The sequence below is a fragment of the Salmo salar genome, chromosome ssa08, assembly GCF_905237065.1.
Source record: "Salmo salar chromosome ssa08, Ssal_v3.1, whole genome shotgun sequence".
Taxonomy (NCBI): domain Eukaryota; kingdom Metazoa; phylum Chordata; class Actinopteri; order Salmoniformes; family Salmonidae; genus Salmo; species Salmo salar.
Genome location: NC_059449.1, coordinates 13,221,475 through 13,234,029, shown reverse-complemented (window position 1 = coordinate 13,234,029; position 12,555 = coordinate 13,221,475). Strand labels below are relative to the sequence as shown.

General features: G+C 48.8%; 1 protein-coding gene across 6 annotated transcripts in view; it reads right to left on the bottom strand.

Annotated features, from left to right (window-relative positions):
• LOC106610178 (lipopolysaccharide-responsive and beige-like anchor protein) overlaps positions 1-12,555 on the bottom strand; it is a 308,280-nt gene that overhangs the window by 16,506 nt on the left and 279,219 nt on the right. For 4 of the 6 annotated variants that reach the window (XM_045722739.1, XM_045722742.1, XM_045722740.1 and 1 more), the window contains 3 exons: positions 8,974-9,166; positions 7,796-7,861; positions 1,795-1,950 (listed from right to left, as the gene is read on the bottom strand). In XM_045722739.1, the coding sequence (XP_045578695.1) occupies positions 1,795-1,950; positions 7,796-7,861; positions 8,974-9,166 (415 nt within the window). The remainder of the gene's footprint in view (positions 1-1,794; positions 1,951-7,795; positions 7,862-8,973; positions 9,167-12,555) is intronic. The other 2 variants (XM_045722741.1, XM_045722744.1) reach the window with 1 other exon arrangement.

Sequence of the window (12,555 nt, the reverse complement as noted above, 5' to 3'; positions counted from 1 at the left end):
GCTGTTTCCAAATCAAGTGTTGTAAATTGATCAAATCAGTCCTATTCTTTAACCTGGGGAGCTACGGGGGGGCTACGGGGAGCGGGACAGCAGCTGTTGAACGCGTGTAAGATTAAACCGTGTTCGTGTTCCGGTCGCACACCCCTGAGACAGACACACAATGGTCTCCCTCTTCCCCGCCCCTCTTTCCCTCCCTCTCTTCCCCCTTTACAGGAGATGGAGAGATAGAGAGCTTCTGCCTTTCAAAATTGAATCACAGGCCTTTTGTAGATCTCCAGAGTGGTTCTGAATGGGGTTGGAGATGAGAGCTGGGGGATAGAGACAGATGCCGGGATCCACAGAGACGGAGCCGGGATCCACAGAGACGGAGCCGGGATCCACAGAGACGTAGCCGGGAGACAGAGACGTAGCCGGGAGACAGAGACGTAGCCGGGAGACAGAGACGTAGCCGGGAGACAGAGAAGTAGCCGGGAGACAGAGACGTAGCCGGGAGACAGAGAAGTAGCCGGGAGACAGAGACGTAGCTGGGAGACAGAGACGTAGCTGGGGACGTATGGAGCTGGAGGATAGAGGCTATAACTATGCTTATATACTTATGCTTATTATAAAGGCTGTACCTGGGTCAGTAGAGTAAACAGGGCTCTAATGGGGCTATACCTACACCTACTATAAAGGCTGTACCTGGGTCAGTACAGTAAACAGGGCTCTAATGGGGCTATACCTACACCTACTATAAAGGCTGTACCTGGGTCAGTACAGTAAACAGGGCTCTAATGGGGCTATACCTACACCTACTATAAAGGCTGTACCTGGGTCAGTACAGTAAACAGGGCTCTAATGGGGCTATACCTACACCTACTATAAAGGCTGTACCTGGGTCAGTACAGTAAACAGGGCTCTAATGGGGCTATACCTACACCTACTATAAAGGCTGTACCTGGGTCAGTACAGTAAACAGGTCTCTAATGGGGCTATATCTACACCTACTATAAAGGCTGTACCTGGGTCAGTACAGTAAACAGGGCTCTAATGGGGCTATACCTACACCTACTATAAAGGCTGTACCTGATGGATTAGGTGTCTTGTGGAAGGGCCGATGATTAGGGGCTGTGAAATGAACGGTGAAGTTAATAGGACACTGAATGACGCTCTAGAATAAGGGCTGTAATCGGGTCAGGGGAGTATACAGGCCTCTGATGGAACTATATTTGAAAGGCTGTACCTGGGTCAGTTGACTACAGAGAACTCAGAAGGGGTGCATTGCTTGCTGTTTGGAGTTCTAGACTGGGTATCTGTACAGCACTTTGAGATATCAGCTGATGTAAAAAGTCCTTTATAAATACATTTGATTTGTGGTAGAGCAAAATACAAAAAGGCTGTTCCTGAATCAGTGAAGCACACGGGGCTCTGATGGAGCTGTGTAGTAAAGGCTGAATCAGCTGAGAACACAAGGCTCTGATGGGGTGAAGGGGAGTGAATAATGAGACTCTGAAGTTGCTCTAGATTCTAGAATAAGTACTGATTCTGAGTCAGTGATATGTACAGTACTCATATGGATCTATGTTGTAAAGGCTGTACATGAGTCAGAGAAGATAATAAGAATCTGTAGGGGCAATAAGTATAAAGAATATACCTGGGTCAGATTACTATATCGAAGTCTTAATGAACAGATGCATAAGGGCAGTACCGGAGTCAGTGTAGTGAATAGGACTCTAAAGTCACTTTACAATAAAGGTTGTACCTGGGTCAGTTGCCTATATAGAACTCGGTAGACCAAATTTGTAAAGGCTGTACCTGAGTCAGTGGAATAGACGCGGAAGCTCTTGTCCCAGAAGCCACAGAGCAGGATGAAGCGGTTGTCTGCGGTGATGATGAAACACTGAGAGTGGATGTGAATGCTCTGGTCCAACAGGTCTGTGATCTGACGACGGTGGGTCCCCACGTTACTGGCTGGAGAGGGGATGGAGAGGAGGAGGGAGGTGGAAGGATGAGGGGGGAGGAGAAGGAGGGAGGAGAAGGAGGGAGGGAGGGGAGGGAGGGAGGGAGGGGGAGGGGATGGGGAGGGAGATGGGGAGAGAGAGGGGAGGGAGATGGGGAGGGAGATGGGGAGGGAGATGGGGAGGGAGATGGGGAGGGAGAGATGGGGAGGGAGATGGGGAGGGAGATGGGGGGGAGATGGGGAGGGAGAGAGAGAGGAGGGAGATGGGGAGGGAGAGCGGGGTGGGGAGGGAGAGAGAGAGGAGGGAGATGGGGAGGGAGAGCGGGGTAGGGAGGAGGGGACAGGGGGAGGTGAGGAAGAGGGAGAGAAATACATACTGAGATGTTGCACAGTAATTCATTAAGTAAAGCATGTATGTCTGAGGAAAAACGTATTGCATAAAATCTGATTGTTTTCTTTTACGATATCGCTGCGTTAATCGTTTTCACAAAGACATCAGACCATTACTGGAGCTACCAACTACGACATTTGTCACGCATGGCGATTACGCACGTTCGTCGCCACGGCAGCAGCACCATTTTGATTTGTGAGGGAATACATAAAACATCTAGGACGTGGCGTTTACAAGGGTTTCACATTTTCCACTGGGCCTAAGAGTTTGAGTAACGATGAGCGTGCATATTCTCTCTCTCTCCCCAGAAGGAGAAGAGACTTCCTTTAGCTAAGAAGAGGAGAGGAGTCACGCATAGTCAGGACAACATAAATTAAATCCAATTTGGCCACTTATCGCTGAGTTGGAGGTTTGTTGGGGAGAGGGAGAGAGAGAGACAGGGAGAGAGAGAGACAGAGACAGAGAGAGAGAGAGAGAGACAGAGAGAGAGAGACAGAGAGAGAGAGACAGAGAGAGAGAGAAGAGAGAGAGAGAGAGAGACAGAGACAGACAGACAGAGAAGACAGACAGAGAGAGAGAGACAGAGACAGACAGACAGAGACAGACAGACAGAGACAGACAGACAGAGACAGACAGACAGAGACAGACAGACAGAGACAGACGAGACAGACAGAGACAGACAGACAGACAGAGACAGACAGAGACAGACAGAGACAGACAGAGACAGACAGACAGACAGAGACAGACAGACAGACAGAGACAGACAGACAGACAGACAGAGACAGACAGACAGAGACAGACAGACAGACAGACAGAGACAGACAGAGACAGACAGACAGAGACAGACAGAGACAGACAGACAGAGACAGACAGAGACAGACAGAGACAGACAGAGACAGACAGAGACAGACAGAGACAGACAGAGAGCGAGGGAGGGCGAGGGAGGGCGAGGGAGGGCGAGGGAGGGCGAGGGAGAGCGAGGGAGAGCGAGGGAGGGCGAGGGAGAGCGAGGGAGAGTGAGAGAGCAAGAAAGAGAAACAGAGAGAGAAAAAAGACAGAGATAACAGACTAAAACAAAGGCAGAGCCATGTCTGTTTTGGACATGCATTTTCTTGGCCTTACAGACGTAGCCATCTATCATAAAGTGCTTTGTAGTCGGTAAGATATTAAGATATGCTGTGCCAGTTTCCCGGACAAAGATGAAGTCTAATTCTAAATCATTATCAGAATCTCTATAAAAAAATCATTTTTAGTCCAGGACTAGACTTAATCTGTGTCCAGGGAACAAACAGGCACATTAGGTCCTAGACTTCTGTAACTTTATCCTCCCTTTCTCTCAGGCTCTCTTCTCTTTCTCTTCTGCTCTAACTCAAGATGAACAGGTGTTGGTCCGGCCCAGGCATCCCTGACAGAGACCAGCACGCCATGTCTGACGAATATTTCAACCAATTATCAACATTTCCCCCCGCCACGGCCGCCCCGCCAGTCAAATACAATTTACTGTGTTTAAACTGAAGCTCCTTGTGGAATGTGAGAAGTATAAATACATAAATGACACGTTAAGAAAATAGCACCTCACCACACGCATTACACATGTGATGTGGAACGTGGGCTGGTGCTGAAAAATGACAAAACAGAGCTGAGTGAGCTGCAGAGATAGTCAGTCGTGCATTCCGAGTGTGAAGAAAAACATTTTTAAAAGAGGGGCTTTTTTATATTATTCAAAAATGGTAGAATGGCCTCAGACATATGCATGAACATCTATGAAAGTGCCCATGTTCACGTGTGCAACTAGAGGCGAAAAAACCCTACATCACCTTCACTCCACACACAGAAACGCATACAAAGCTTTCCCTCGCCCTCCATTTGGCAAATCTGACCATAACTCTATCCTTCTGATTCTTGCTTACAAGGAAAAACTCAAACAGGATGTACCAGATGAAGCGGATTCTAAGCTACAGGCCTGTTTCGCTAGCGCAGACTGGAATATGTTCCAGTAGGAGTTTACCACATCAGTCACTGGCTTCAGTAATAAGTGTACAGAGGCAAGCAACACTGAACCATGCATGAGAGCTGTAGCCGATGTAAGACCTTAAACAGGTTAATTAACACTCAAGGCCGCAGGGCCAGACAGATTACCAGAACACATACTCAGAGCTGACAAGTGTCTTCACTGATATTTTCAACCTCTCCCTGACCCAGTCTGTAACACCTACATGTTTCAAGAAGACCACCAGAGTCCCTGTGCCTAAGATCACCGTAGTAACCTGTATAAAAGACTATCGCCCCAAAGGACTCACATCTGTAGCAATGAAATGCTTTGAAAGGCTGGTCATGGCTCACATCAACACCATCCTCCCAGACACCCTGGACCCACTCCAATTCACATACCGCCCCAACAGATCCACAGATGACACAATCTCTATTGCACTCCACACTGCCCTTTCCCACCTGGACAAAAGGAACACCTATGTGAGAATGCTATTCATTGACTACAGCACAGCGTTCAACACAATAGTGCCCTCCAAGCTCATCACTAAGCTAAGGACCCTGGAACCGAACACTGGATCCTGGATTTCCTGACGGGCCGTCCCAGTTGGTGAGTTTGCCAACGACACAACATTGGTAGGCCTGATCACAGACTACGATCAGACAGCCTATACGGAGGAGGTCAGAGACTTAGCAGTGTGGTGCCAGAACAACAACCTCTCCCTCAACGCCAGTAAGACCAAGGAGCTGATCGTGGACTACAGGAAACGGAGGGACGAGCACGCCCCCCATTCACATGGACGGGGCTGTAGTGGAGCAGGTTCGAGAGCGTCAAGTTCCTCTGTGTCCACATCACTACAGATCTATCATGGTCCACACAAACCAACACAGTCGTGTGGGGGCACAACAACACCTCTTCCCCCTCAGGAGCCTGAAAAGATTTGGCATGGGTCCCCAGATCCTCAAAAAGTTCTACGGCTACACCATTGAGAGCATCTTGACTGGCTGCATCACCGCTTGGTATGGCAACTGCTTGGCATCTAGCTGCAAGGCTCTACAGAGGGTAGTGCGCACAGCCATGTACATCACTGGGGCCAAGCTTCCTGCCATCCAGGACCTCTATACCAGGCGGTGTCAGAGGAAGGCCCTAAAAATTGTCAAAGTCTCCAACCACCCAAGTCATTGACTGTTCTCTCTGCTACCGCACAGCAAGTGGTACCGATGAACCAAGTCTGGAACCAACAGAACCCTGAACAGATTCTACCCCCCCAAGCCATAACACTGCTAACTAGTTAGTTAAATAGTTAACCCAATACCTAACTGGACTATCTGCATTGACCCTTTTGCACCAACTCTTTTGTCTCATCACATACGCTGCTGCTACTGTTTACTATCTGTTACTTTATTCCTAGTTATATGAACATATCTACGTCATTTACCTCGTACCCCTGCACATCGACTCTGTACTGGTACCTTGTGTATATAGCCAAGATATTGTTACTCATTGTGTATCTATTATTACTTTTATTATTACGTGTTTTACTTTTCTATTATTTCTCTATTTTATTTCTCTCTGCATTGTTGGGAAGGGCCTTTAAGTAAGCATTTCACTGTTAGTCTACACCTGTTGTTTACTAAATATGTGACAAATAAAATGTGATACGAAAACACACACACACACACACACACACACACACACACACACACACACACACACACAGTATATAAAAAGGAGGGCCATAAAAGGGGAGAAATGGATCTGGATGGAGATGAGCTGGTGGGAATGACATTTTAACTAGACAACCGTTAGAGGAAACGTATGTGTGCTGGACGAGATCGAGAATGAGAGCGAGAGAGAGTGAAGAAAAGGAGAGAGAACATTTGCGAGGTCAAGAGAGCAACTAGAGAGCAACGGAAAGAGGAAGAATGAGAGAAAACAAGAGGAGAGAGAGAACAATAAAGGAGAGCGAGAGCTCTGCCTCTGACCACATCACTAGAGCTCTGTCTCTGACCACTCTCTCCCAGACAGTGGATCCTATACATCACTAGAGCTCTGTCTCTGACCACTCTCTCCCAGACAGTGGATCCTATACATCACTAGAGCTCTGTCTCTGACCACTCTCTCCCAGACAGTGGATCCTATACATCACTAGAGCTCTGTCTCTGACCACTCTCTCCCAGACAGTGGATCCTATACATCACTAGAGCTCTGTCTCTGACCACTCTCTCCCAGACAGTGGATCCTATACATCACTAGAGCTCTGTCTCTGACCACTCTCTCCCAGACAGTGGATCCTATACATCACTAGAGCTCTGTCTCTGACCACTCTCTCCCAGACAGTGGATCCTATACATCACTAGAGCTCTGTCTCTGACCACTCTCTCCCAGACAGTGGATCCTATACATCACTAGAGCTCTGTCTCTGACCACTCTCTCCCAGACAGTGGATCCTATACATCACTAGAGCTCTGTCTCTGACCACTCTCTCCCAGACAGTGGATCCTATACATCACTAGAGCTCTGTCTCTGACCACTCTCTCCCAGACAGTGGATCCTATACATCACTAGAGCTCTGTCTCTGACCACTCTCTCCCAGACAGTGGATCCTATACATCACTAGAGCTCTGTCTCTGACCACTCTCTCCCAGACAGTGGATCCTATACATCACTAGAGCTCTGTCTCTGACCACTCTCTCCCAGACAGTGGATCCTATACATCACTAGAGCTCTGTCTCTGACCACTCTCTCCCAGACAGTGGATCCTATACATCACTAACGCTCCTCTGCTCTGCTCGCCTCCTCATCAACAAGTCGTGAGTGATGAGGCGCCCATATTGTCCTGACATCCGCCCGCCGCGCACTCAATCACACATTATTACTGCATTCATATTAATTTATACTGACACAGATCCTTTCCCCCGCTCAAATTAAACCAGAGAGAGAGTAAGAAAAACTGTGAGAGAGAGAAAGAGAGAGATGGAGAGAGAGAGAGATAGAGGAGAGGGGGAGAGCTTGATGATGTAATACCAGTCCAGGCCACAGCTCATTGCATTCCAATTTACATGCAAATGGTTTAGCAGAGGAGAGAGCAGAGTGGAGGATTTATTTCAGGGGATGAGAGGACGGGGGTGGGGGCTGTTGGTGGGCAGAGGCTGGGAAACAACAGCGAGCTACAGGCCAGGGACACTGCCTTGGGCCATCACAATGAATCCCAGAGACACACAAAGACAGAGAGACAGAGAGAGAGACACACACACGTTTGAGCACACACACCAACATACAAACACATGCACACACACACACACACACACACACACCAACATACAAACACACACACACACACACACACACACACACACACACGTGTGCATAGACACACAGAGATACATACACACGCACACTCACTTTAATGCATATACACACACGCAGTGACCCCCGCAAGTGCGCGCACAAAAACCACACACAAGTGGCATACCTATCAGAGGGTCGATTTCCACGGGCAGTTGGTACTGCTGGTCCTGCACAGAGGAGCCTTGATGACCTGCGAGAGAGAGAGAGAGAGAGAGACGAAAAGAGAGGTGTGGGAGGAAGGAATGAGTGGGATGCAGAAAGAAGGATGGGTTTAATATCAGTGATTAGGCCCTGTGGAGTACTTGGGCTTCTGTTCCATATGGGAGATGCTAAAATGTAATTTGCCACACTCAAAGCCTATTGTCCCCCAGAGCGCTCTACCAAAGAGTTACATTTAGCTGTAAAACTGTTCTCTGTGGCTCCAAATGGATTCTGATAATACATAGTAATACATAAACAACTTAATAAGAGAATATCGTGAATCCTTACATCTGAACATACCCTAAAAATACAGATTTGTACCATAAACAAGTTAAAATAACGCTAATATCATAATTCAAGATCTAACCACAAACAATATCACATGAAATCCACTCATCAAAACAAAATGCTCCAAATTCGATGAGATCTTCATTGTCTTTGAGTTTCCTAACGTCAGACTTCATCCCATATCCCCTTCCCTGTTATTCCACAGCAGGGTTGATGTTTAATAAATAAACCATGAGGAGTGAGGTCTTGATGCATCAAAGAGGAAGTGAAACCTAACGCTGGCAGAGTGCACGTGTCACATTTGATCCTGCCTTTTAGGAGGACCGCTCAACTGTCTCAGAAATCAACGTCCTGTCCTGGGAAGATGAGAGACAAGACTATTGGCTGCTCTCGTTGAGCTACACAGAGAAATACTGACTGAAGGTCTTTGGATACGATACTGTGTGTTGATAAATGTGTAGTCCTCAACTGTGTCCTCCAAAACTCTCTATTCTGTGTACCGGTCTTTGACGTGCTACATGAAATCAGACTTATGATCAAAAATAGTACATCCTTGATATCTCATATCCTACATATGAGTTGAATTTCAATGAATGGGTTAAATTTACATTTCAAGCCATAGAGCGGCGCACAATTGGCCCAGCGTCATCCGGGTTAGGGGAGGGTTTGGCCGGGGTAGGCCGACATTGTAAAATAAGAATTTGTTCTTAACTGACTTGCCTAGTTAAATAAAGATTAAATAAAATAAAAATCCTTCTGACCTCTACAAGATAATCCTACTTTAGACTCCATTTCCTACAATCCCCCTCTTACCGGCCAGGCCGTGCCACTTGTTGACGGCGAAGAGGCGGTTGGCGGTGACGGTGATGATGGCGGGCGTGGCGAGGCCCGGCTGGGTGTTGGCGGCCACGTGGGCCACGGGAGAGTTGCTGGGGAACTTCAACACCATGATGACATCCTGCTGCATCTGCTCCGTGAACATCAACGGGCTCTGCAGGAGGACATACTGGTGGTGATGGACAGATCAACGGACGGATGGACGGAAGGAGGGAGAGGAGGAGGAGGAGTCCAATGGATGGATAGATCCACAGACGAAGAGCAGGAGCGAATGAGGGATGGAGCAGTGGAGGAGAAGAGGGAACAGCAGGAGCGGCAGCAGCACGCAGAAAAGAGGGTGAAAGCGAGAGAGAGGGGGGAAGGGAGGAGAGGGACAGAGAGAACGTTAGCTGGGAAGCTAGCATGGAGTGGCAGCACTCAGAGGCCAAGCTATAGAAAGGGAAGGAGGCCAGTTGGAGAAAAGCTGAGGTACTAAAAGCAGAGTACCATTATTCACATGACAACATTGATTAGAAGTCAGGGCAAGAAAAACAGACACAAGAAAACTATTTCTTAAAGACAAAGTTTGTGTCAATACTAAGGAAGAACCAACAAGTCTCAGCATTTAAACGGAATACAAACAAAGAAATAGACAAAATGTAAGAGGAGAAAATGCCACAGGATTGGCATAGTGTGGGTGTATGTGTATAGTGTGTGTGTGAAATACCCTTGTAGGCCAAAACTCCTCTGTGGAACTCCCCTGTTAACATTGTTATAGTGCTCCCTCCCTAACACTCTATTGAAAGTGTCTGTAATGCCCATACAGATAGAGGACTCATCTTTGTATCTGCGTTACATTATGGCGTCTGTGATTGGTTATAGCCATCTATAGCGCTCTATCTCTATGGTAACGCCTCATCAAATGTGGCACCATCAATAACCTGTTCGTGAGGGCTGCTGGGTACTGGAGTCCTCCTCAAGTCTGACATTCTACACCATCTGTAATGAATCAAGAGTCTACTAGCAGTTACTTGTACTGAACCTCTAAATATAAGGACTAGTGTACATGCCAGATATTATTTATATATCTTTTAACAATGAGTAAAGTCAACATTCTTCGTCAAAATTCTCAGACTTTGCTCAGGTCTCTTCAGGAAATAGCTATTAACATGACAATGGTCAGATTTGAACTTGATACTTTTATCATTGGTAACAATCAGTCGCCACATAAACGGTCAAATAAAAATCCCATTTTGGATTTATCTTCATATAAGAATTGACATTTGTTCCTGCCAAGCTTTGTCAAGACACCGACACTCATGTTAAACCATGTGAGTTCACTTCTACAGATAAGAGTTGTTTTTACTGGCTTGGCTCACACACATTATTCATCCTGCGTCCCAAATGGAACCCTATTCCCTCTACATAGTGCACTCCTTCTGATCAGGGTTCTGGTCAATAAAAGTGCACTCCACATGAAATATGGTGCCATTTGTTCAGACTGAGGAGTCATTTGCAGGATGCTTGTAGTGAGCTGGGGAACATACTATACATGCTTTATGTCAGAGGCACACTGAGGTCATCTCTGTTGTTTTAACATGCTATTAGAATACTCTGACAACGTCACGACTGACCACCAACATGGGGACATGACAGGACCGGAGTCTGACACCACACTACACTCAGACAGGGGGACATGCCATGACCGGAGTCTGACACCACACTACACTCAGACAGGGGGACATGACAGGACTGGAGTCTGACACCACACTACACTCAGACAGGGGGACATGACAGGACTGGAGTCTGACACCACACTACACTCAGACAGGGGGACATGACAGGACTGGAGTCTGACACCACACTACACTCAGACAGGGGGACATGACAGGACTGGAGTCTGACACCACACTACACTCAGGACAGGGGGACATGACAGGACTGGAGTCTGACACCACACTACACTCAGACAGGGGGACATGACAGGACCGGAGTCTGACACCACACTACACTCAGACAGGGGGACATGCCAGGACCGGAGTCTGACACCACACTACACTCAGACAGGGGGACATGACAGGACCGGAGTCTGACACCACACTACACTCAGACAGGGGGACATGCCAGGACCGGAGTCTGACACCACACTACACTCAGACAGGGGGACATGCCAGGACCGGAGTCTGACACCACACTACACTCAGACAGGGGGACATGACAGGACCGGAGTCTGACACCACACTACACTCAGACAGGGGGACATGCCAGGACTGGAGTCTGACACCACACTACACTCAGACAGGGGGACATGCCAGGACCGGAGTCTTACACCACACTACACTCAGACAGGGGGACATGCCAGGACCGGAGTCTGACACCACACTACACTCAGACAGGGGGACATGCCAGGACCGGAGTCTGACACCACACTACACTCAGACAGGGGGACATGCCAGGACCGGAGTCTGACACCACACTACACTCAGACAGGGGGACATGCCAGGACCGGAGTCTGACACCACACTACACTCAGACAGGGGGACATGCCAGGACCGGAGTCTGACACCACACTACACTCAGACAGGGGGACATGCCAGGACCGGAGTCTGACACCACACTACACTCAGACAGGGGGACATGCCAGGACTGGAGTCTGACACCACACTACACTCAGACAGGGGGACATGCCAGGACCGGAGTCTGACACCACACTACACTCAGACAGGGGGACATGCCAGGACCGGAGTCTGACACCACACTACACTCAGACAGGGGGACATGCCAGGACTGGAGTCTGACACCACACTACACTCAGACAGGGGGACATGACAGGACCGGAGTCTGACACCACACTACACTCAGACAGGGGGACATGCCAGGACCGGAGTCTGACACCACACTACACTCAGACAGGGGGACATGCCAGGACCGGAGTCTGACACCACACTACACTCAGACAGGGGGACATGACAGGACTGGAGTCTGACACCACACTACACTCAGACAGGGGGACATGCCAGGACTGGAGTCTGACACCACACTACACTCAGACAGGGGGACATGCCAGGACTGGAGTCTGACACCACACTACACTCAGACAGGGGGACATGCCAGGACCGGAGTCTGACACCACACTACACTCAGACAGGGGGACATGCCAGGACCGGAGTCTGACACCACACTACACTCAGACAGGGGGACATGCCAGGACCGGAGTCAGACACCACACTACACTCAGACAGGGGGACATGCCAGGACCGGAGTCTGACACCACACTACACTCAGACAGGGGGACATGCCAGGACTGGAGTCTGACACCACACTACACTCAGACAGGGGGACATGCCATGACCGGAGTCTGACACCACACTACACTCAGACAGGGGGACATGCCAGGACCGGAGTCTGACACCACACTACACTCAGACAGGGGGACATGCCAGGACTGGAGTCTGACACCACACTACACTCAGACAGGGGGACATGCCAGGACCGGAGTCTGACACCACACTACACTCAGACAGGGGGACATGCCAGGACCGGAGTCTGACACCACACTACACTCAGACAGGGGGACAT